Raw genomic sequence first — 26,989 nt, 5'->3', positions numbered from 1 at the left:
TGTGTGTGTGTGTGTGTGTGTGTGTGTGTGTGTGTGTGTGTGTGTGTGTGTGTGTGTGTGTGTGTGTGTGTGTGTGTGTGTGTGTGTGCTGATATGCTCTTAAGAGAGCAGCAGGGGGCAGCAGTCAGCCACCCTGGCACCTTCATCTCTCTTCTCCGCCAGGTATTTAGCAATTTTGTGGGTACAATAGCTGCGTATTGATAGTCATATCCCTGTGATAAATTAAAAGTGTCTTATTGTCTCTTTTCATTTTACACATTGTCATAACCCTGGACGGTAATCTGAGGTTCTGATTGACACCGGCAGCCAGGGAAAAGAACACCCTCATTGTTTGCGCTCGTCAAATCTGTTAAACCTAATTCTTCCCCGCGTATTTGCATATTCTTAAGTATTTTTTCGGGGAAGGACTAAATCCTTCTTAAGTGTTTGATGCATTTTGAAATTCATTCATAAAGGACCTACATGCACTATTAGCTCGGTATAATGCCAGTGCATAATCTCAGCGATAAGACACGCTTTGGAGCGCTGGATTCTTCAGGGATGACATGCTGTATTTCCGACCGATTCAACAGGGGCTCAAATGTCAACACAAATGTCAAGTGGCTTCGTCTGCGAGCGGTTTTGAATCTTAGACGCGGGTTTTTTCTCCCTTTTATCGTTTTCATTTACTGAAGGAGTCACAGAGGACCATATCCTGTCCCAGCTGGAGTGGGGGATTGTGGGTAATTTGTCTGGGTGCGAGATTGGCAGGCGGATCTGTTGTTTTGATCGGGTCAGCGCTCGAGCGCTTTATGTCTCTGTCTGTGTTTCAGTCGCCGGCACGTGGGGTGTTCTTCTTCGGCACCTCCGATGGCGTCGTTCAGTCAGATTAATCACCTTCAGCAAACTGGAAGAAGAAAAAAAAGAGTTAGTGTCTGCTGCCCTTGTGAGTCGACTGGTTTGTGTGTGTGTGTGGAGCTGTATCGAGGCATATCTGAGACGGAAATAGTTACTCTTCAGCTCTCTGCGCCTCTGCTCTGATAAGGGCCCCTCTTTACCTACGGGACCACTGATACATGCAAACACACATGCGCCTGCGAGTGAGATTTCTATCTGGAGATCTATAAGTAGTCGCTCCACATATGCACAGAGTCAGGTGTATCGAATACAGACTCTTTCAGAGGCCTGGTGTGAGTGTTATACACAGGGCCTTCATTTCTCTCTGCTCATTTTGTTTGGATTACTCTGCACAACAGGCAGGATGAGATAAAAGTGAAGAGAGCATAAAAGACAGAAAACAGGCATACAGTATATGGATCTCACCCATAGAGAAAGCTGAAAAGATGAGGCCAAATAATGGCTTAAAGCAAGAGAAGAAACTTGTTGAGGGCCCCAGTTCATGTTTAACCGATTATCTTAAAATATTAGATATTGAATATCAACTAGTTTTTTCTTTGTCACCTAGCCATACACTATGGCCTGTGTGATGATGTTGAAACATGTTTCATGGGTTGAAAGTGGCACTTTGATCCAGGAGCAAATTGCTGATACTTAGTCAGCAAGCTGTGAAAATGCCCTAAGAACAAAGACTGAATGTGAAGATATTTTTTTGGCTTTGTTCAATAAGAAAAGGCAGGTCGGGGAACGTCTCCAACTGTGTTTCCGGCCTATCTGGCAAATGGAAAGTGCGCAGGTGGGCTAGTGTTTTGTTTTGTTCTATTTCTTTTAGATGTTGTCGCCCTTAAGTCATTTTGGCACATGGCTGGTGTCAAACCCTTTTCTTCTCCTTCATTATTTTCCTTCTACCTTCATAAACTGTAACCTGAGATGTCAGAATTGAGGTTTACGAGACTTCACGTAGTCATCCAAGGCAAAGAAAGGCAAGCAAAGGAATATGAAAGTAGAATCAGGGCCAATTCATGTTTCCCATCTAGTCTCCTTAGAATTGCACCCTCTGACCTACAGGGGGCACCATTGACCATTATGACAGAGCCAGTTTGCTCTATGGTTGTCAGAGGTGATGAAATAATACTGAGTTTGGTTATTTAAATTATTTAGGGAAATGAATGCTTTTTAGTTCTGATATGACCTTTTCTTGGTTCAAATAATCACTTTAAGTTTGACATATTATATGCCTGTAAATGACTGCAAAATTAAACTTTTTCTCACCATTGAGAATTCAGTGACGTTCTATTTGCTGAAATCTTTATCATTCTGTTTAGTTCATACTTTTTTGAGACAATCTACATAAACTTGTATGCACATGTTCCAGGAGTGCTGGTTTCCCCAGTCTAGATGTTTGTGTGTGGGCTTTGTACGTGTTAAAACAGGTGATGATTGTACCTGTAAGTGTAAGGTGATGATGTAACTTTCATAAAAAAATATATATATTTGTAAAGCACCATAGGGCTCTTCTGTCATGTGCATTTCCTGGCATTTTAAACTGTTAGAAACCAAATTAATGTCATATTGATTTGTCAGGGTTTTTTTTCAATGTAGTATTTGTAACAGTTTATATTTACAGTATTTAACTCACATTCTCTCTTTTTTTGCATGTTATTTTAGGAATCTCCATCGGGTCGTCGGAAAGCCCTGGCCACCAGCTGCATTAACATGAAGCAGTACGCCAGTGCCATGCCCACACAGACAGACGTCAAGATCAAGTTCAAGCCGCTGTCCAAGAAAGTAGTTTCAGCAACGCTGCAATTCTCCCTGTCCTGCATCTTTCTGCGAGAAGGCAAAGCCACGTAAGAGACACTCACTACACTACCCACACCTCCAAAAACCAGCTGACTAGATCTACCCTGAAGGAATGTTGCCAATTCAAATCATGTTCTCATTCCTTTTCTCTCTGTGCATTTCTGTCATCTCCTTTTGCCTCTGTGACATAGGAAGTGACAGTACCTAACATTCCCAACATTCCATTCTTACTTTGGATCTCTCCCCCTCTTCTGCCATTGCTCTTTCCCTCTATGATTTCATCCTGTCTTCATATGCAGCCCTGTGAGTCTCTCTCTCTCTCTCTCTCTCTCTCTCTCTCTCTCTCTCTCTCTCTCTCTCTCTCTCTCTCTCTCTCTCTCTCTCTCTCTCTCTCTCTCTCTCTCTCTCTCTCTCTCTCTCTCTCTCTCTGGAATGTTCTGGAATGTTCTGGAATGTTCTGACCAGGGTGGGACTTAGAGGCCTTAGAGATCAGAAGTTTATATGTTGAGTTTATAACTAATGGAATAATCCTTGAATAAAGCCACCAAGATTTTAAAGAAAAAAAAAAGAAAAGACAATCATGAAAATCATGATTAATAATGTCAACACGATCTCCTAGCATTTATAGTACAAGTTCATGCTTTTATTTGGAATCCTCTTTATACTCAAAACTAATCTTTAAATGCATCTGGTATGCAAAATTTACCCATTGGGTAGGATTAGTTGTGTTTTTATCATATGCATGCTAAAAATGTGTAAAAATGTAAAAAATTGGGCGTGCAAAATTATTCGGCCCCTTTACTTTCAGTGCAGCAAACTCTCTCCAGAAGTTCAGTGAGGATCTCTGAATGATCCACTGTTGACCAAAATGACTAATGATGATAAATAGAATCCACCTGTGTGTAATCAAGTCTCTGTATAAATGCACCTGCACTGTGATAGTCTCAGAGGTCCATTTAAAGCGCAGAGAGCATCATGAAGAACAAGGAACACACCAGGCAGGTCCGAGATACTGTTGTGGAGAAGTTTAAAGCCGGATTTGGATACAAAAAGATTTCCCAAGCTTTAAACATCCCAAGGAGCACTGTGCAAGCGAAAATATTGAAATGGAAGTAGTATCAGACCACTGCAAATCTACCAAGACCTGGCCGTCCCTCTAAACTTTCAGCTCATACAAGGAGAAGACTGATCAGAGATGCAGCCAAGAGGCCCATGATCACTCTGGATGAACTGCAGAGATCTACAGCGGAGGTGGAAGACTCTGTCCATAGGACAACAATCAGTCGTATACTGCACAAATCTGGCCTTTATGGAAGAGTCATTTCTTAAAGATATCCATAAAAAGTTTCGTTTAAAGTTTGCCACAAGCCACCTGGGAGACACACCAAACATGTGGAAGAAGGTGCTCTGGTCAGATGAAACCAAAATTGAACTTTTTGGCAACAATGCAAAACGTTATGTTTGGTGTAAAAGCAACACAGCTCATCACCCTGAACACACCATCCCCACTGTCAAACATGGTGGTGGCAGCATCATGGTTTGGGCCTGCTTTTCTTCAGCAGGGACAGGGAAGATGGTTAAAATTGATGGGAAGACAAATGGAGCCAAATACAGGACCATTCTGGAAGAAAACCTGATGGAGTCTGCAAAAGACCTGAGACTGGGACGGAGATTTGACTTCCAACAAGACAATGATCCAAAAACTAAAGCAAAATCTACAATGGTTCAAAGATAAACACATCCAGTTGTTAGAATAATTAACTAAAGGGATGTTTACCCGCGTTTTAAAGCCTTGCCGGTTAAACATTTAATTTGTGTGCTATGCACTGTTTTGCACTGAGCATGCGCATTAAACGTCTGTCAAACACACGTGATTACTGGACAGTCTTACACTAATACTGTCAAATACACACAAGGTTAACATATAAAAGCAGTCGGTTATGTCTAAAGTGAAAGTAAAATTGCGTGCGTCTATGAGATGCGAGCAGGTCTTCAATTGACAGCAGCGCTGCCTATAGTGAACACACTGTCCTTAAAGGGACAGTTCACGTCTAAAATGATTTCAATAAAAAAAAACTTTAATACAGTAGCTTTTAATCAATGTTCTATATTGAAGGATATGTAGTTTTTGTAATTTGTAATTTAATCCTACATTTATTCATTCAAATTCATACTTAAATGCTACTGTACATCTCTGAGCTGCCACTGTAAATCTTTATATGTATTTATTTTATATTATACAGTACACTGGAAATGTCTACAAGGGTTTTTTAAAGGTCCACTGAAGTGCCTTGAAACGCGCCACATTATTCAATGTGTTGAAATAATTTCCGCTTCAGCTGTTTGCAGCTCCTCCCCTTTTTTGAAACAGCCAATAGCAGTTCGTTAATATACAGTTTGACTAGAGCGCAAGAGCGGACCTTCTCTGTTTGGTAAAGCCAGTTTCCTCTAACACTGTTTACCATCATAATCTCCTCCATATCGCTTTGAAATGCAGCATTCTGTGCAGAATTCAAATGGATCTATATGTTTGTTGTCTCCGCGGACTCGTGCATATGATCCGCGCTGCGCTCTCGTGTCTGTAGTCTAAATTTAGACCAGAGCCGTTGAGGTGGGTGCGCTGCTGCGGTGTGTGAAACTAACATGAAAACAGACTTTATTTGCCTCAAATGAAAGCATATTCACACTGAATCGTTTCCAATCACCATGTAGAAATTAGTAAATGTGTATTAACAACTGACAGATTTCAGCTGCCGCTTCAGCAGTGTAGGGGGCGGGCTTTAGATTCTAGAGCGCATTTTGATTGGACTGAAGATTTGATGAGAAAGTGAAGTCTGACATGATGTCACCAAAATCTGAGATTCATTTTAACAGAAGTGGGAGACTGTACATTTTAAATGCTTATATCTCCTAAATGCAAACTTTGTCATAGTTTTGGAACATACCAGCTTATTCATAACTTTAAAGGGGAGGTGAAATGCTTTTTCATGCATACTGAGCTTTTTACACTGTTAAAGACTTGGATTCCCATCCTAAACATCTTCAAAAACTAATGTTGGACGTTTGATGGAGTATTTCTGTGTCAAAAATACTCCTTCCGGTTTCTCACAAAAAAATTTTTCAAGTTTTTTTCGAGTATTGCTCGGCTTGACGTTAATAGAGCGGAAGGTCTTTTTTATTTTTATTTTATAAAAATAAAAGTCTGGCACACCGTCAAAATAAAAGTCCCTTTTCCAACATATCGTCCAAACAGAATTATCAAGGAACTCACCATGCCGTACCATGGTTGCAGCAGCAGAATAATATTACGCAGCGCCTGAAAATAATCCCCAGCATGCTCACTGCAAGCAGGTTGTCATGTCGGTTATGTTTATGCCTATTTTCAGGCGCTTCGTAATATCATTGCACCGCTGCGCCCATGGTACGGCAACTTTTTTTTTTTTTATAAAAGACTTTACACGTTTTTTTGTTTTTTTTTACTTCACCGCAGCCCAAGATATGATTCTGCAATTTTAACACTTTAAGTGATCATCTAATAGTTTAAAATACAATTCATAGTTGGTAAGAAATATTTGTGTCAATCATATTTATATTACTATGAATGGGTACTGATGGTCTGAAAATATCAGAAGATCAAATCCTGTAGGAGGACTTTCCCTCAGACGTGAGCTGTTGCTCTTTGACATGCGTGTCACAACAAACAGAAGTCCGATGGAATATTTCCAGCCACTGGTCTTAAGAGTGTAAATATCTTTCCTTCACTCGTCTCGCAATATCCACGTTTCTCTTTTTTTTTTTTTCTGATCTCTGCCTGCCTCTAAATAAAGGAGGCAAGAAGTGTGTATGAGTGTATGTGATTTCACCCTTACACTATATGAGATATGTGTGTGTGTTTGTGTGGCTTATGTGGCACGTGTGACAGAGGTTACATGGCGGAAGTGTAACCACTCTTAACCCTATGGGAATCATGTCAACAGCACACAAATAAACCCCATTACATAAGTTCAAATAAGCTCCATGCCTGCCAAAGAAAGACTGGACCGCATTCATAAAGAAATGTGAGATAGATAGAGAGAATGAGAAAACGGGACATTGGAAGGGAGAGGGGGAGTTAATCCTGGAGCGTTATCTCGCCGTGCTTGTGAATGCTCTGGCTGGAATGCATGTCCGTGTTGCACTGCCTCTTATGAACAGGACCATGAAGGGCATTCCCTTTACACAATCATCTTTCGCTCACTCTCTCTGTCAACCTGGCTTTCTTCTCCACTTCCATCTATCTCCTTCAGTGTAACAAAATGCTTTTTACACAAAAGCACAGTGAATGCAAGGCCATATTCACTTTTTTACTAAAAGATTTCAGTGTTGCTAGTAGTGTATGCTAGTCTGGAGAATGTGTTATAAAAAATTTATTTAACTAAAATCCATTTCAAATTAATTTTGCACCAAAATAAATGCAGAAAATGCAAAGTAAGTGCCTAATTTATGATGATTTCATCAGATTTATATTGTGCTTTAGTCTCTTTTTCTTTCTGTGTTTAGTGATGAAGATATGCAGAGTCTGGCCAGTTTGATGAGCATGAAGCAGGCCGATATCGGCAATCTGGATGATTTTGAGGAAGAAAATGAAGAAGATGAGGAGAACAGAGTGAACCAGGAGGAGAAGGCCGCCAAGATCACAGGTGAGACTTGCTTGATTTCATATGAAGACCCTTTACCTGTGGATCCGATAGGTTTGTACAAACATAAGACCACCACAGACCTTTTCTGTTTCCAGTTTGTTTTTCTTTCTCTTCTGTTCCTTTGTTTGCTCTGTTTCAGTTCTAATTGTTTCCACAGTAGTGCACTGCAGTACAGATGCAGCGAAATGGGAGTTTTTGTTGGTATTTGTTTTAAATAAATAAAAAAAATAAAAAAAATCTGTTCTGTTTGTTTATCTTATCGGTTTGTTTCATTTTAAAATGTTTTTTTTTTATTCTTTCTTTTATTTATTGTATTCAGTCTCACTTTATATTAGGTGTCTTTAACTAATGTATTTACATCAAAAAAATAAGTACAATGTACTTATTGTGTTCATATTGTATTACAAAACACTTTTGCTGATATTGAGGTGGGTTATGGGTAAAGTTTGGGACAGGTGTGGAGGTATGGGTAAGTTTAAGGGTAGGGTTAAGTGTAGGGAAGTGTCAACGGTGTACTTATAAATGAACTACAGAAACGAATTACATATATGTCATTTCATACAGGTTTTTTTTCAAAATGTAAGTACAATGTAAAAACATGTTTGTACACAATAGGTTTTTTGTATCAAATTATTAATTTAAATGTTAGTACAAAGTAGTTAAAACCACTTCACATAAAGTGGGTCCTCCTTGTATTCTGTTTATTTTATTTTGTTTAATTATTACATATATTTTTTCTGTTTCATGATTAGTTCTATTACATTTTCTATTCTTTTATATAAATCTATTTTTCTTTATTCCATTTTAGTCTTATTTTTTCTATAGTGTTTTCTTTGTTTTCACGTGTGTGGATTATAGGTCCCTTGTAAATGTCAGTGTTTTCAGTCTCGCTTCATGTACAACTTTCATTTGCGCTACAGCAAATTTTTTCTTTTGTGGTTTAGTTTCTGTCTGTGTGTGCACTGTGCACATGTGCTTTTTCCTGTGCATATGGAGAGTTAAAAATTTGATCTGTTTTTGGTCAGTTTGTTTATTAGCTGCTTTTTTTGGTAAGCTTTCACATTGCACTTCTTGTTTATGAGATGTATGATAAGGTCTATCCAACATATGTCCTGTGATTGTTTGCGCTTACATGTGCATATGTGTGCGTGATTTTGTGTTTGTGTGTGGGACACTGATATAATCCAGCCCCCCAGAATTTGGAGTCTTAACATTAAGCCCATGTGCTTTTATCCCTTTATAAGTATATGTATGGAGCGCCTATGGAAATGCTTGAGTTGTTTATTCATTGTATGGGTTTAGGAATCTCTTTGTTGCCATAGCGATGCTGTCCGATCTGTTTTTAACAGTTTGTTAGAGCGAAGACACAGTTCAGTCTCTGCTCAGAGAGACCCACATACACAATTCTGTATGTATTGCATTACATCTGATTGCATTATATGGGTTTGAGTGTGTATATTTGAGTGTATGTTGTGCTGTTTGCAGAGATTGTGAGGCAGCTGAATGCTCTCAGCTCTATAGATGGAGATCCAGATGACTGCCTAAAGCAAGCAAATAAACCTGCCTCCTCTTCTGAAGGTCTTTCAGCTATCACCTTCTTTCATTCTTTTATTTATTCTCTCTGTCTTTCTCATCTTTTTTTCATCCCTGTGGCTATACAGTGTGTTTGAGCATCTGCTTAGTTCATTGATTTGTTTTTTTACCCACATGCTATATTTTTCTCCTTATTTAGCATTCTTCATTTGTGATCTTGTGCCCTCGTTCCACTTTCTGCAGTTTGTAGTGAACCCAACTACCCAACGGAAAAAAAAGCTTTGTTTCCGTGACCATGGAGTTGATGATCCTGGAACATGTCTTTAAAGAGCCCACTGGTCATGTGGTTGAGCGCTCTGATGGCCTAATATGGGTCAGGGTGGCATGGTGGTGGAGCGAACAGACACGTCACACCTTTCTTATCACCTCAGAGAGCAGTTCTCTCTCACACCCTTCACACACACAATCTTTTTTCCTCTTTTTTTTGGGCCAGCTGGCTCATGTTGGGAGTAATAGTTCAGAATGCAACTCTACAGCAGCTCTTTGGATCTGAAGGATCTTGGTGCGGTTCACTTCAAAGTGCAGATGTCAATTTATTTATTGGTTATTTTTTGCCAGTGTTTTGCTTCTTTATTTTTCACCCGAAATGAGGTTTCACCTGATAATTCATCTGTTCTTCTCGTGGATTGATTTGGACTGATGAATGATGTTTTCTTTTCTCTTTCTCTTTCTGTTCTGTTGTTATTGTGGATGGATGTTGACTGTATAGAGCTGATCAGTAAGTTGAACTTTCTGGACCAGGATGACCAAGTCCAGAGCAACATGAGCTCTAACCCCTTCGAAGAACCTATTGACCCGGTTGACCTTAACCCTTTTGGTGACCCGGATGAGGACGGTAAGGAGTGACCCATGACCCTTTGTGTTACCCCTTTGCCCCTTTATCAGCAGGGCAGGTTGTACTCATTAATAATCTGAGATACGTGTTGATGTATTTAGTGAAAAGGAAATGTTTACTGCAGCTGGATTTTGCAACAGTATTATTAAGATAATATTTAATTATTCTAATTAATTTGATACTTTGTTCAAAACTATGTGTATGCATCTATTTTTTTTAAAGGGATCACATGATGCTTTTTAATATTTAGTGCAGGGGTTCTCAACTCTGGCCCTCGAGGTTTACTTAAACTTTCCTGCTTGTACCTTTCGTGTAGCCTCAAGACCTTGGCTGAATCCGAAATCTCCCCCAGTCCCCCTATACCCTCAAAAAGGTTATTATTTGAAGGGACAGCCATTTGTGGTGGTGTACGAAAGCATACTGGACATTATCGAGTGCACTCATTCCATCCCATAATGCACTGAAATATCGAGTGTACAGCCGATGTATGCTCAACTGCTGTCCGAGTTCACTCACTCGTTTTCATTTATTCCTTCAAGTGAACTGTATTAGTGGACTAACATAGGAAATAGCGATTGAGGGTTTAGGGGGCGATTTTAGATTCAGCCCTTTTGATTAGTTGTTCAGATGTGTTTGATTAGGGTTGGAGCAAAACTCTGTAGGAAAGTGGATCTCGGGCCAGAGTTGAGAACCCATTCTTAAATGCGGGATATATCTGTTTGTGCATGTATAATATCTGCAAAGTGATTAAGCTCATAGTCTCCCACAAAGGGAACTGAGAACACTGTCCCAGACCTGCCTGAAATGCCTCAATCGATGTCCAGATATATTACTTCCTCAAATATCTACATCACAATGCAAAATATTAGCGTAATCCCTGACTAAAGACATACACAAAGAAAGAAAGCGAGGCTTCAGTGAATTGTAGTGTTGGGACTATGTCGCGGAGGTGCTGTGTATTTGGAGGCCAATGGTTGAAATTAGTGTTTAAGATTTATTTAATCTGAACGGTTTAACCCAAAAGTTAGCTTGTGTACAGCTAAGATTCCTAGTTCTGTGCAACAAAAGTAGACCAATGGCCAGGTAAAAGAAGGCCAAAAATAACCCAATGCGTTTTTTGTTTTGTTTTTATCGTGTGGCCAAATTCTTCACTGAATATGCATGTTTGGGTGGTGTTTTGGGGGTGTTGGAGTGCCAAAATCATACTTATCGTGGTGAAAATCAACCTTTTTTTTTAACCCGCGTCCCGCTCCAACAACTTGAAAGTCGCCGAATTTGGCAACACTGTACAGTGCATTTTATGGAGCACAGTACAATGCTAGCTATACATGACTAAATAAAGTAGAAATATGCAATTCATCAAACTGAATTTTATGTTGTCACTTAATATAAAGTTTTTAGATTGAAGAAGACAAATTAAACCATTATAACATTGTATCTGAAAGATAAAAGAGTTAAAAAACTAAAAACGTACCACTGTGAAACGTATTTTCTACATTGGTTCCAGTCTATCTGGTTGATCATCAGCATTTTCAGAATCTGACATTGGCTCATAACGATATGGTAATAATGACGACATAATTAACTGTGTTTACAATTTCTTTTAAAGCATTGGAAGCTAAAGCTTTTCTGTTATGGCAAGGCCTGTTACATTTCCGACAAACGCTTGAAGTTTTTGGCCAGCCACAAGTTACGGCCTTTGTAGAAATCAAAGTGCTTGAGACAGGCTGGGAATAAAGGTACTGCAATAATGTGCAGTATATGAAAAATATGTTTTTTGAGCTTGTTAATTTATTCTATTATTTCCAGTTTACAAAATAATTACCTTTTAAAATGGCATCATATTACCCCTTAAAAAAAAACAAAACATATATATATATATATATATATATATATATATATATATATATATATATATATATATATATATATATATATATATATATATATATATATATATATATATATATATATATATATATATATAATATTATATTTACGTGAACTGATTACAAAAGTTACAGATTGTTTAAATTATAAGATTATTCACAATAATTTTTTCAGTTATTTTCTCTCCATGTTTATACATTTTATAGTACTGTAATTGAGTTTAATTTAGATAATACAGGTGCAGATGTTTGTGTGTTTCTAGAACCATCTCCTGAGTCCCATGTGCGGCCCACTATCAAAGATCAGGAGCCTGTGTATGATCAGGACACATCTTATCCCTCAAACCCATTTGAAGAGACTGACATAGATCCGGATATTTCTCAATATGGGAACCCGTTTGACGAAGCTGAACCCGAGCCGGAACCCCAGCCTAAAATATCTCCACCCAGAAGCAGCAAGAGGAAGAACGTCCGGCCGGTGGACATGAGCAAATACCTGTACGCCAACACAACCAGGACAGAGGAGGAGGAGCTAGATGAGTAAGTCTAGGAATTCTGGGAAACACTGGCTCTGGGTTACAGCAGAACATTTTAAGTGATTTATTATTTTAATTAACAAAACATTTTGGTTTAGGAACACACAATTTTTCCTCCATTTACTCTTCTTATTGTTCATTAGTAGCATGTGAGTGTGTGTGTGTGTTTGTGCATGTGGGCATGTGCGTGTGTGTTTGAGCAAAGGAGAAAAGCACTTGTCGGAAGAGAAGAAAGTGGTGAGCGAGTTCTTTCAGCAGGAACAAGGCTTCTGTTGTTCCCCACATTCTTTGGCCTTGTCTGTTCATCTCTGCATTTCTCTCGTCCCTCACTCACTTGCTCACTCATTTGCTCACAGTGCGCCAGCAGGGACACGCGTTTCCAAACCTGACGTTATTTAGTGAAAATTAGAGCAGCGAAAGATAACTTTTTAGAACAGCATTTATATGAACTAGAAATCTTTTGTAAGATTACAACTCTTTACCCTCACGTTTGATTAATTTAATGCATTCTTGCTTAATAAAAGGATAGTTTTTCAAAATAATTATCATAAAATTAATATTATTTTTGCATTAATAAGTGCATTAACTAATAATATTACATGTTTATTTCTTGGAAATGTACATTTGACGAAACCATTTAAATTGTATACTTTTTAGATCTTTGAAGTGCTGGAAAAAGTGTGACGTTGTTGAAAAGTGCTTGCAGTTAACTCTCAAAAGGTTGTATGAACCCTGAAATGAATGTAACCATTCAACTATTTCTGCCACAATACCATGGTTACAGTAAGCATTACAACATTAAATCCATGTTGAATGTTGGTGATTTGTGGACTGAAAAGCCTTCTATAACTTGTTCGTTCTTGGTACAGTGTTTCTCCAGCGTTTCCACATCAGCGATGTTTGATCTGATATCTTAGTTCATCATTTGAATGCTTCTGCTTCTCAATAGATCTTGCAGTAATGTTATTAATAATGCGCTGAATTCACTGGATCTCCCACAATCGTCACAAGTAAAACTTTTCTGACCTCGCGCTGCACTGTTGCTCAAATGAGAGCCATGGTTTTGTTTCGTTTGCGGTTTGATGTTTTTCATATGCAACAGAAATGGCAGCTCTTATCAGTTGGGCTCATGGACCTCTAACAAAACCAGTGCGACCTCGAACATAATTTTGTCGAAATAAGGTCGTATTTTTCTTAACAAAAAAAGCTACTTTTAAAATTCATTATTTTTCCAAATTGGCTTGGTCACAGCAGAGGTTTGGCCTTCAGGAAATTTTATACTGTACATGAGACATATAAAAAAAGATCAAATTTCTTTAATACCATCTCTTTCTAATTTGTTGTCTATCTTTTACTTTCTGTCTCTTGTCCTCTCTTTCACCTCCAATTGTTTTGACTGAACTTCCCACTTTTTTGTTGTTTTTCCTTGTTTGCATTTCTGTCAGCTCTTTCCTACCTCCTTTCTCACTCTCTCTCTTGCTCTCTTGCTCCCTGACTATGTCCATAAGCTTGGAAACTTGGGATAATTTGTCTTTAACCTTGTCTTTCAGCTGAATACCTGCTCGGTCTCCTTATTGTGTGTGTGTTCATGTATGTGTGTGTGTGTCTGTGATGAGTGATGGGCCTTTACACAGCAGTGTGTATTGATGCCAGCGGACGTCTGTGTCCGCCTGTCAGTGAGCTCTCTGACGAGGCCACAGGTCAAAGTTCATAAGATGTGACCTCTGGAGCACCTGGCCCTTCTCGTAGTCAGCAGAGCGTTTTATTGGTTAATAATGTTCGCTGATGCCTCCTTTACCTGAAGACAACCACACACACACACACACACACACACACACACACACACACACACATGTAACAGACAGACAGACAGCCACCTAAAGGTGCAGGAAATCGAAATACTTTAAACTAACACATTTTGCTAAATAGATAATACAACAATTTGCTTGTTTAAGCTTCATTTGCTGATACAACAGTTTGTTCTCCCACTCTCAGGTCAAACCCGTTCTATGAGCCCAGATCCTCCACCCCAGACAGCATCACCTCAGATGTGAGCACCAAACGTCGGGCCCCTCAGGCTCCTAGTGCTGGACCCAATCCTGCTGTGGCCCCTGGAGGCCCTGCACTAAAGACCCCGCACCACACACCCACTCCACTTGCCTTGGCACCCTCAGCTGTCACAGCTGTGATAGGTAGAGAGTTGGCCTCATCCTCGCCTAAGGTAAATCTTCCTTACCATATTATAACTTTATTTCCAATAGAGTTGGACATTAAACATGTTGTGTTAACAATATGATGCTCTATTAAGCAGGAATAAACCCCAAAATAGCCAATCCAATAGTTCATTTTTATTAAACTGAACCGTTTTTCTTTAGGATTTTGGTGTTGAATGAAATGTATATACTTTTGTACTGAGCTCATCACATTGCATTGTGATGAAATGTTGTCTTAGACTTTGGCCAAAAGGGTAGTTTACAGACCAATCTACCTTTTAGAAAAGGATTTGTTTTTTCACTTCAACTATATACTTTGCCTGTATTTTTTTCAACATAAATGTGTATATACTACCTTTCAAAAGTTTGAGGATGGTAAGATTTTTAAAAATGTTTTTTGAAAGGCTTATGTTTACACTGTAAAAAAAAACAAATTCAGGCCATTGAATTTCTGTGAATTAAATTGCATGAATTCATAGAAATTAAATTTGGCCAACTGAAACATTTAGATGTGGGGTTAGTAAAATGTTCATTTGGTTCCTGACTCCTGAATGATTTTTTTATACAGTGTACCAAGGCTGCATTTGATCAAATATACAAAAAAACTTGGGAAATATTTTTTCAATTTAAAATAACGGTCTATTTGAATCTATTTTAAAATAAATGTGATTTATTCCTATGATGAAGCTGAATTTTCAGTAGTGTTCAATGTCACATGATCCTTCAGAAATCATTCTAATATGCTGATTCAGAGAATCATTTATTATTATAATCAGTAATGAAAACTGTAATGTTGCTTAATGTTCTTGTAGAAACCATTTCCAGAAATCTTAGATGAACAGAAACTTCAAAAGAACATCATTTATTTTGTTACATTAAAAATGTATTTACTGCCACTATTCAGAAAGGACATATTAAGTTGATCTAAAGTATTAATTTCTTCTTTTAAAAAAAAAAAATCAGCCTCTAAACATTTGAACGTTATTGTAAGTTTTAAAATCTCCGTTGTAGAAAACTGCCAGTGATGATGTCACTGTAATATTTGCATACTGACTTGTGAAAAACCCAGATCACATGGTTTTAATGGGAAGTTAGGTAAAACGGTGCCACATTTCTTGTTTTCTCCTTTCGTTTTACTTTTTGACATCCAGGACTGCTCACTCCATCCCTCTCGTCTGCTTCCTGTCCTTTTCCTGCATGCTTTACTCCGAGCATTTGAATACAGGCATGTATTAGCTGCTCTGTAGGATCGTTATATATGCATTATGATTCTCTTCACTCAATGCTTTAGTGAGTCTAATTAACTGGCTCTGCGGTCTCTCTCTGGCTGAGGGTGTGGGGCGTAGGGTGCAGGGGGCGAAGGGAAGTCCACCGAGTGTGAATGAGAGCAAGGAGGGCGTCGGGCCGCTGCAGAGGGGCTTATACTTGGCCAGATTAAATCCCCACAGGCCGAGTGTTTTTATTTACGCCTGCGAGTGTGTGCGTTATAATGTAGTCCATATTTAATTATAGCGAGGGGTTTATCACAGCACAGCACTTGTGTGTGTGTCCGCGCCTGAGAAGTCCTGCCCAACTTAAACATTTAATTACCCAAATTCAGTGGCCTGTGAGGACACACACACACACACGCGCGTGCGCACACACACACACACACACACGCACACACATCAAGAAAATAAGAACATCTCCTCAGAAACAGGAAGCACCGTCCAAGCTTCAGTTCATGGATACATGGATTTGTGCTCCGAATTGCCTTGAGAGTACACTGTGGGACTCACACTAGATCTGTTCGTCTAAAACCAGTGATTGGCCCGTCAGAATGATTCTCAGTGTTAGGTTTTTGATCGGAAATGTCACGTTTCCAGCAGAACCCCATTTATTCTGATCATGTGCTCCCTCGATCTCTATCCCACACGCACCTTGTACGGATTATGATTCCATTCTTTCACTGCATGCGGAGGTTGTTTCCTCTGAGTGTGGTGTATGAGATGACCTTAGCATGAAAAAAAGTCAAATGGGATTAGCTAGACACACACATACATTCAGAATAAAGATACGGGCAAGCCCAAAGGCCTTGTTTTTGACTTTTCTATGTGTGTTTGTGTGTTTGCTGGAGGAACCCCCTAACACGCGCAGACCTGAGGTGAGGCGGAAGGTGCAGGTTGAAAAACAAATGAATAGGACACCGCTATAATCTCTGAGAAACCACAAAATAAATGAAAATGTTGAAATTGTTGAAAGTAGTTTGTGGATTAGAGCAGCCCTGAAGACACGTGTTCACAGAGGGAATCTGGGGGGCGCACATGGTAATGTCATCATGGTCTTGTAAACACAATCTGGTATAGACTTGAATATTTTCTAAAGGGCTCTCCTTTCGGTTCATTGTCATTCTGCTGACATGGCCTGATATTTGAGCTTTGCGAATCTTTAGCAAATCTCAAACTGAATATCTGTCTATCTATATTTTCATACTGTACATTTAAATTGATATAAAATGATTTGGTTTGAAATTATTAATTTTAGAATGATTGACATTAGTTCTGCATTTTATTTTATTTTTATTTAGACTTTTTTTTGTGATTTGTTAAAGGTGCATTCAATAGTTCTTTGGCTAGCTGATTCTTCTCAAAATCAAAATGTATTTATTAATGTTTAAAACCTTTTAAATTTGCGGCAAACTACTGAATGCACATTTAATTCTAGATTCATCTAGCTGACTTGCAGGCTTGTTTTGTCCGGTAGCTGCCTCTTTACATGAAAAAGCAACAGTACGTTTTTTTTCTTCCAATGGACAGAAAGATGGGTTGGAAAGATCTAGATAAGCGTGCTTAGCTCTCAAGAACTTTAATGTATTAGCATTTGAGGATGCTGTTTTTGAAATATGTTGAAGAATTAATCTGGACGAATCAAGGAAGAGTGGAATAGGATGTCTTGCGCTGCGAAAATAGAAAGGGATGTTCTGATTCACTAGTACATCTTTTTCTCCTCCTCTTTTTATCTCCCTCGTCGTTTGTCTTTTCCAGCGAAGCGATTTTACACCTCCCTGCTCAGCCTTCTCTCCTCTCTGTCGTTTAACAGCAGTCTTCCACACAGGGACGCACTGATCTGAGGATTTTCATCAGTTCACGCTTCATAAATTATGGTCTGTATTTTAATATAAAGAAACGGCAAACGCAGTCACTGCAAAGCTCTTTAGATTTACATAAAGCCCTCCGGAGTGAGGCGGTGCCGTCTTTAGGGCTGGTTCTCACAACCAAGACGAAAAACTCAACAAAGTTTTGAGAAAGATGTTAGTAACTTTGTGAGTTCATGTTCACTTTCACTTGGGTTTTACTTTATCTGCCTTTTCCCTCAAAGAAATCGTGACTAAATAATTTAGTGCAGTAACCTTCCATTTTTTTCAGTTTTTTTAAGTTTATGAAAAGGTTCTGAACTAGTAGAACTAATCACAAGACCAAATTAAATGATGGTGTTCATGACCTGAGAGCCCACAGTGGGAGGGACAGGGCCAGGTTACACTCTTTCATTACACTTCTTTGTTTTCCACTCTCTACCGTCTGATTCAGACTGCAACATAGATAAATTGAAATTAAAGTGAATTAACATTATTTAATTGAGTTCGCAGATGGCGGTGGCATTTTTTAATTAGTTTGTGTGAACACTGGTGGGTTTTGACTCCACATGGTCTTTTTAATGCTTCTGGTTCTTTTTGTTGTAGTATCAGTTGTTTCAGTGTTTTAAAAAAGGAATAGAGGTTTAACTGTAAGAAATTAAAATAGTTGTTCTTTTTCATTATAAATAGTTTATTTTATTATTATTTAGCATTTAGCATTATTAACGTTTTGTACTCTAAGTTGATAAAGTAGCTGTGTAGAAGCAGAAAAAAGGGCAGGCATAAAGATTTGAGTGAGTTTGAGAAGGGCCAAATTAAGATGGTTAGACTTCTGGGTCAGATCATCTTCAAAACTTCAGCTCTCATGGGGTGTTTCCGGTCTGTAGTGGTCATTCTATCAATCTATCAAAAGTGGTCCAAGAAAGGAACACTGGTGAACCGGCAGCAGGGTCAAGGGGTGTCCAAGGCTCATTGATGCACGTGTGAAGCGAAGGCTGGCCATGTGGTCCAATCATACAGACAAGCTACTGTATCTCAGATTGCTCAGGAAGTTGATGCTGGTTCTGATAAAATGCTGTCAGAAGACACAGTGCATTGCAGTTTGTTGCATATGAGGCTGCATAGTCGCAGACCATTCAGGGTACCATGGTGACCCCTGTCGAATGTCGAAAGCGGCAACAGTGGACATGTGACTGGTCTGAGGAATGACATTTTCTTTTACATCACGTGGTTGGCTGGGTGCGTAGCTTACTCGGGTAACACATGGTACCTGGATGCACTATGGGAAGAAGGTAAGCCAGCAGAGGCCGTGTGATGCTTTGGACAATGTACTGCTGGGAAATCTTGGGTCCTGCCATCCATGTGGATGTTACTTTGACACATACCACCTACATAAGAATGTGTGTGTGTTTGTGTGTGTGTTTGTGTTTGTGTTTGTGTTTGTGTGTGTGTGTGTTTGTGTGTGTGTGTGTGTGTGTGTGTGTGTGTGTGTGTGTGTGTGTGTGTGTGTGTGTGTGTGTGTGTGTGTGTGTGTGTGAGTGAATTAGAATTTTATGAGATTTCTTGTCGTATGAAAAGCTGTCTCGCGATATCGTCATGACGAAGCATGAGGGTGAAATTAGCATAGAATATGCCAACACTACGTTTACATTATATCATCCACTGCCGTTTTTTTATAGAGAAAAAAAACATTTAATTCAGTTGGAAAATGGTCAAATATTATGTGTACAATACTTGTAAATTATTGTAAACATTTGCTTAGATTTTAACTGTGTGCGATTGCTGCAGGGATCCCAGTTCACTGATCACGTGACAAGAGTAAGGTTAGATGATTGGCCGAGCCATGGCTAAAGATTTGTGCACAACCGGCCGCTCCCTGTACACAGAGGTTGTGCGATCGTGAATCAAAAACGTAATTGTAAGCTCGCTGATTTGAGCAAATTAAGCGACATAAACTAGCCTGTCTCCCAATATCAAAGATATCTTGTGCTGGGCTGTGTAACCACATCGTAGCTCCGGTCTCTGTTTTGCTCTCTGTTTGCACTTGAAATATTGAGAGAGTACTTTGATTATGGTTGCACTTAATGTTTGCATTTAATAAGACAAAAAAAATAACGGATATTTATGTTTGTGTAGTATACTAGTGTCTTGTCACACCCCTAATAAATATGTATTGTATTATTATAATTTTTTTAATCTTTGCAAAAACTGATGTAATGCAGATTTTTGAGTCATGAACAATGTGTTTAAATAAATTTCAGTTTTTAAATTAACATTTCAAAGTGTTTAAATGCGAACACATTTTTATGTCCGGCGATACAACAAAATATTTGTATTTATATACTATAGTTGTACCCTCTGACGTGGAAAATGTACCAACCTACCCATACTTGAAATGAGCAGTTTTTGCCAGCTACAAACCTTTTCACTCTGCCACAAGGATCAGCTGGGGTCCCCTGGATGAGGCATCATCATTTTACTGTTATTACCTTGTCAATTCATAATAAAAGAGCCATGTTTGCAGTTGTGCCAACCTGACGTTTGAGAATATACAAATTGCTCGACAAAAATAATCTGAACAGTTTTAAAACTACTGATATTTATACAAATTTGTTAATGTTATCTGTTATAAGGTTTCAAACTTAAAATTATACCATAGTTTTTTTTTATTTATTATTATCAAGACACCATTTTAAATAGTTTTTTCAGTCTGATCATTTGTTCGCACCACCTGACATTTTGAGGGTTTAAGATAAAAAAACATAAAATATGTATTATTTAAATGTACTAAAATTAATTCAAACGATCATGATTTTATGAGAGAATCCTTAAAGAAAATAATGCACTTGGACACAAAAATGTGTGTGTGTGTGTGTGTGTATATCTTTAATATATTTTTTTCTTCCACATTGGCTGAAAATGACACCACATTTCTTAGTTATTTTAAAAAGGCAGCTTTGACTTTCAAAAACCCCTGCCAATCACCCTGGTCCAGTTACCCCCCCTCTGAACCCTGGGCCAAGTCTGAGGGAGCATGGTTAAGCCCAGCTCGAGGCCCGGTTCCGCTCCTGCACATGGACCGCCCCTTCCCTTGTGAGAGCTGAGGAGAGGCCACGAAACCCCTACTGACAGAGGGGCAGTAAGACCCCAATAGTGCCCTCATAATCTGTGAAACTCTACCAGAATAATCTCCTTCAGCCGGCCCTCTACCGCTGAGTGATGCAGGACAGAACCTGAGAATCTGAGACTCTTTAAGACCTTAAGGCCTCAGGACAGAAAGAGAGAAAGTCTTAGAGCTTTTATCTGTGAAATCACTGCATTTGATGAAAATATAAATAAAGTGAGGGCTATTTGGGCAGAGAAGGATAGAGAGAAAGCATCCTCTTCAATCCATCTGTGAAAGATGTTTGTGTTCTAAGAATGTCAGAAGCATCAGTGTACTGACTTTACCTCAGGGAAACTTTGTCCAGGTGTGTGTTTTGGCTTAATGTGCCTATCCTGATCAGGTTCTGGGCAAACGTAGAACTTGTTTCCCATCCAAAAGGTTTTGGATGGACCTCATTTACCTCCTAAACGGCTTCTGCATCCCCTTCATCGGATCTGTAGCAGTTCACAGCACGGCAGTTAGCATTTCAGTGCTTAGAGGGTCCTCGAGCCGTCGGGGCAGGTGTGTGTGAGTGTTTTGAGCCTGTTACTGTAATACCACTATCATTATCCTCCTCTTCTGCGTGTGTGTGTATGTGTGTGAGCTCAGTTCATGAGTTAAGCACTTGAAGAGCTCTCCAATACCCACGTTGACTTGCTACACACAGGCTACAAAGCTCTCGGTAATCTTCCTGTTGTAAGTCCTTAGTTTTATCTGCCAGGGATTACACTTCTGGCTTCAGAGAAAGAGAGAGGGAGCACAAGAGGGAGAGAATGAGAAAAAAGGCTGCGAAGAAATGAAAACAAATCTTTAGTGTAATCTCTAGAAAGAATACCTGTTTGAGTGGGGAAGTTGGCCGGTTGCAGATTGACCAAATCGCCTTATTCTGCATGTTTGATGTGAACGAGGTAGGTGTGTGTGCACGTTTGATGATTGTATGTGTGTGGGAGTGAGTTTGTGTGTGTTCATTTTAGGTACACAAGGATCTGGTGTGAGTGTGTGTGAGAGCGAGAGCTGATGAGGTCTGTGCGTGTGAGTGAGGGGTTTTAAGGCCGAGAGCAGTTTGAATGACATGGTGGAGATGGAGAGAGTAACTTTAGATTAATCTTCTCCTGGTCTCTCCTCTCCTGAAGGTGTGTGGCCTTAAACCCGTTTCAACTGGGAGAACCTTTTACCCACAGTCCTCTGCATACCACCCAGCACTGATCAATAACGGCCCCTGATTATTAATGGCCCCCACTCAACCTCTGCCTTTCAACCTCTAATACCCCCCCCCCCCACACACACACACACAATATTGACACAATATTTCTGTAGTTGAGTTTATTTTTTAGTGATGTTAGTCAAGGTTAGTTTAGCATCTTAATGCAGTTTGTTTTTAATGATCATTTCCCACCTTTTCTCTGATTTGTAGACTTAAACTGTGACTGCACCTGGCCTAAGTATACCAGTGAAGAATGGCTATATACTACCATTCAAACGTTTTTTTTTAGAAGTAAATGAGAATTATTACTTGTATTCTTATTTTATACTTTTAGTTGATCAAAAGTGACAGTAAAGGCTTTTACATTGTTACAAAAGATTTCTATTTGAAATAAATGCTGTTTTTTTCTATTCTTAAATGAAAAATGTATCACAATTTACACAAAAATATTAAGCTTTTCAACATTAATAATAATAAGAAAGGTTTCTTGAGCACCAAATCATCATCATAGAATGATTTCTAAAGGATCATGTGACACTGAAGACTGGAGTAATGATGCTGAACATTCAGCTTTGCATCACAGGAATGCATTACATTTTAAAATAAAAATATTATTTTTACAAAAAATTATTATTTTTATTATAAATATTATTTTAATTTTTTTTTATTTTAAATTGTAATATTTCACAATATTACTGATTTTACTGTATTTTTTGATCAAATAAATACAGCCTTTGTGAGCATAAGAGACTGCTTTCCCAAATGTAAAAAATCTTACCATCCCAAAAATTCATGTCCAAAATATTCTGCACAATAACAGCCAATAAAAACATGTTTTGGTTCATATTTATGCAGTGCCTGATTTTGGACCATTAAATGGCAGAATGCAGCAGAATTAATAACCAAAAATTCTGTGTGAATGCATGTTTGTCCATATTTCCCCATGTCTCATATGTCTTCAGCAGATCGCTTTGTCCAGTGTTACTTTCTTATTGGACTGTGTGACTCGTTAATGCTGTGTTTCACAAACTATTTTGATTTACTTTATGGCCATCAAAAAGGTGAGTTATCCCTAAGCATTGCTTATCCCTAAGCATTTCTTTAGACTCATATTATGGAGATTATTTAGCATTATCATTCATCTTAAAGGAATAATTCACCTAAAATGTAAAACTGTCACCATTCACTCACCTCACTATCTTTCTTCTACGGCACACAAAAATGTATTTTAAAGAATATTGTTAAAGCTACACTGTGTAACTTTTTTAGTTTATTCTTAGCTAAAATCACTTAGTTCTTTCAAAAATATATGTGCTCATTAATGTATATTTACTTCTTTCAAGTAATAATGCATTCTCGTAATTTTATAATATACCATTGAAAATACATAAGTGTTAGGGGTTCGGATGGCGGTCGCCATGTTGCTCCTCCATCTTGAAAGTACATTTGCCAAACAGGGACATACCCGTAAATTCAAGCGTTGCTTTTCGCGTTTTTACACTCGATGGCACCGTGTCGCATGTGAAGAGGAGGATTGCTTGAGGCTGCTATATGATGATGGAGGATCACTCTTAAGCCCCTTTCACAATGCACGTCGGACCCGCAATATTCCCGGAACATTGCCGGGTCGCCTTCTGTGTGAAAGCAACCACGTCCCAGGATTGATTACCGAATTCGACCCGGGTCGGGGACCTAGTAACATTGCGGGATATGTATCAGAGTCGCCAAGGAAGCGGAAAAGAGAATTAAGACGGCAACGCGACAGGCAAATCAACAAGACAAAAGTAAATATTGGAGTGGCCTTTCCATGATGGAAAGAGCTCATGAGGAGCAACGATTTTAAAAAGCACGCCGACGTTGCCTGCTTTCTTCTCGACAGGTAATATTAATTCAGCCTATTTGTGTATATTGGAAGTTTTATTGTTGCTTGGCTAATTATATCATGGTGTGCTGTGCATAACACTAGAACGACGTCTAGGATAGTTTTCCTCGCGTCAATGATGAAAAAGTATTGTTTACCTTATAACATAAATCCATGTTCTATGATGGATAACATGAGATTAATATTTGAATTGCATTATAATTTGTTTGCCTTACGCTAGTGATGTCATATAATATAAAGAATAACGATAGCACTGATAAAAAAAAGTTCCTTTACTAAGATTAGCTTGCATTCGTCTGGAACCTGATAGCTGATGTTAGCAATGAAATGGTAAAAAAATAACGAAAACGTAAAACTATTATTCATTTTACATAGATTAATTTGATCATAGATCATTTGGCAAATTAAATAACGGCAAATTATAATAGTTTTCAAAAGTAACCTCATCACTTGCAACACTCACCGAAGAGGTCGAACTGGAAGCCATGACTAAATCGGCCACCGTAGGAGTTAAAACGAAATCGAAATTGAGAGGAGCAGAAACTATTATTCACTGGATGGTCATATACTGTTTCACCACTAGATGGGGGAAAATATCACACAGTGTAGCTTTAAAGGAATAGTTCACCAAATAATGAAAATTATCCCATAAATTACACACAGGATTACTTGAGGGTAGGCGTTTGCGATATCATGATCAATGATTGAAATGACTCCACAATCTGCAAATATTGTAGAATCATGCTACACTGAAAAAAAAAGGAAAACACACATTGTCCAATTTACGTAATCTTATTATTTGAGATCTACGCAACAAAATTGTGTTACTCTTCTGAACGCGATTTCTTTAATTAATGTGAACAAATCAAGTACTCGAACATGATTTTTGCTGAAACTGTAGTTCCCAGCATGCTTTGCTTGGGACTTGACAAGAAGAGTAAAATTGTTGAACTTAAGTGTTATTTTATGTGTTTTTTCGGCAAAATTAGATAAGGGGGGAGACTTCATATTGTTAAATAGAGTTTAATGTTTAATTATGTTGGAATAATTAGAACAATTTAAATTATACTGGGTTACCATAGTTGAGAAGAGCGGAGCGATTGCTTAGGCTGTGGACTGAGACAGCACATGTCATTAAAAAGCATTTCATAGCACTTAAAATGTTCATTATGTGCTGTTGCTGACTAACAGAATGAAAGCTTTTTTAGTACAGTCTTATAAATCAGTCAAGTGACCACAAAAATATACAAAAACAAAATAAGAGTGTAATTTGATTAAAGAGGCAGGGGCTCAAGTCCCCCGTGCATACCACTGTTGTTAGGAAGCCATATTAAAATAATTTTGAGACTACTTTAATTTTGAGACTACTGAAAAATTACTTCATTCCATGATGTTGAAGTTATGTGAACAAATTATGTTTGTTTTACTTAATTGATTCATGTGGAACCAATGTACATGATTAAATCATTTAAATAAATCATTTTTCAGTATACAGTGCATTCAATCAGTTCTGGGGTCTCTGTCCTAACATACTGTAACACAACGTACCTTCACGTCACATGTTAACGCAGAGGTAGGGTTACGCTCATGAGAAATTGCAGCTATTCACAATCGCTGAAGTTTATTATTTGCATAAGTTTTAAAGATGCAGTGTGTGATTTTTAGCAGCAAACTAGTGTGGTGAGTTTGAGAATTGCACCCCCCTCCGTTTTGGAGTACATAGGCCCCATTTACAGTGCATGCTTCAAGTGACCCAATTCCGATTTTTTTCCTCTCATGTGGCACAGATTGGATATGACATGTGAACGTGTAAGCAGGAAAAAAACACATGAATTCCGATATCCTCAGATCGGATTCAGGCCTCACTCATATGTGGTAATAAATCCATGCGTGCATTAGCGTCTGCCATGTAAGCGGACAGATCGGATATTCCCCAGTAAATGCGAGTCGTACGTCATTGAAAAAAGGACGGAGGCGAATGACGTCAACTCAGGTGGACACAAACTGCGATCAAGGGCCAGTGTTGCCAAGGCCACGGTTTTCATGCGGAATAGGGCTACTTTAACACAGTTTTGAGTTGCAATTGGGCGGGTTTTGTTGTGAAAACCTGGCAACCCCATCAAGGGCTCTCCTCTTTTTCTCCGCCTTACGAGAGAAATGTTTTGCCGACCTTTAAGGATGTGTGGAACAGTGCAGACAGCAAAACATTGTACAATCATTTTGTCTGCGTCCATCGCATATCGCGGAAGTTTTACTTCCTTTTCCGGTTAAGAATGTCTTGGGCTGTTTTGCCAGTGTACAGTGTAAATGTAAATATCGGATACGGGTCGCTTTTGATAAGATGATGTAAGCGGGTCGTCAAAAAAATCGGATATAGTCACCAAATCGGAATTGTGCATCAAGAGACGCTAGATAGAGACGCTACAGGGGCTGACACAGGACAAAAATGTTGTCGTCGCAGAGAGCAGAGTGTGACTAGCGCTCTGTAGAGAAGCAAAATGGTGATTTCACTGTAAGGGGACCTGCTGTGTATGGAGATAAAAAGGGCTTAGTCTAAGGAAGAAATATCACGGTACCAAAATTCCAGTAGTCGGTACCAATACTATAGCCTACAAATTTGACCGTACTCTGTACCAATTTCTTTGCCACAGCAAAACATTTTTTTTTTAATTTTATTTAAAGATTTTTCAAAAATATTATTAAATTCAATGACTTTATTATTTATGATGATAATCATTATAAGTAAATAATACATTGACATTTAAAGGCTGTAGCCTATGCTGTTTAAAATTGAACATTGTTTAAAGAGCAAGTGAAAATAACCAACCATCTAGGAATAATTATTATAATTAGTAGAGGCGTATTATTATTACATAGAGACGTAGCTAAATCTCCTGGACAACAGTAGCTTAATATATTCTGTTAATTTCTTCACGTTACACAGAACTTTTAATTTGTTCATGATATGACTGTTTTCTAATGAAACTGTTAATTCTCATCATGAAGTGATGGTTCATGTGTTCGTGTCCTCATATATTGACACACAGCAGTTGGCAGAGACTACAAGACAGCAAGCGAGTGATTGACGCGCGCGCTTAGATTAACACAGAAGCGACTGAACGCAGCTGCGGTAACCGGATATACTCGGGAGTCGGTACTACCAGTACTACAGAAATACTGGTATTGTCTTATTTTTTAAATTTCAGTACCGACTTGGTACCG

The 26,989-nt window shown here is 38.5% G+C and overlaps 1 protein-coding gene across 6 annotated transcripts in view; it reads left to right on the top strand.

The window, feature by feature from the left end:
• Positions 1-26,989, top strand: part of ehbp1 (EH domain binding protein 1) — a 157,568-nt gene that overhangs the window by 47,158 nt on the left and 83,421 nt on the right. For 3 of the 6 annotated variants that reach the window (XM_067455539.1, XM_067455537.1, XM_067455536.1), the window contains exons 6-11: positions 2,545-2,726; positions 7,219-7,358; positions 8,844-8,936; positions 9,661-9,786; positions 11,939-12,215; positions 14,207-14,432. In XM_067455539.1, the coding sequence (XP_067311640.1) occupies positions 2,545-2,726; positions 7,219-7,358; positions 8,844-8,936; positions 9,661-9,786; positions 11,939-12,215; positions 14,207-14,432 (1,044 nt within the window). The remainder of the gene's footprint in view (positions 1-2,544; positions 2,727-7,218; positions 7,359-8,843; positions 8,937-9,660; positions 9,787-11,938; positions 12,216-14,206; positions 14,433-26,989) is intronic. The other 3 variants (XM_067455541.1, XM_067455538.1, XM_067455540.1) reach the window with 1 other exon arrangement.

This window comes from Pseudorasbora parva, chromosome 10 (assembly GCF_024679245.1).
Source record: "Pseudorasbora parva isolate DD20220531a chromosome 10, ASM2467924v1, whole genome shotgun sequence".
In the NCBI taxonomy this organism is placed as follows: Eukaryota; Metazoa; Chordata; class Actinopteri; order Cypriniformes; family Gobionidae; genus Pseudorasbora; species Pseudorasbora parva.
The sequence above is the reverse complement of the archived record's forward strand: the minus strand, read 5'-3'. Positions and strand labels throughout refer to the sequence as shown.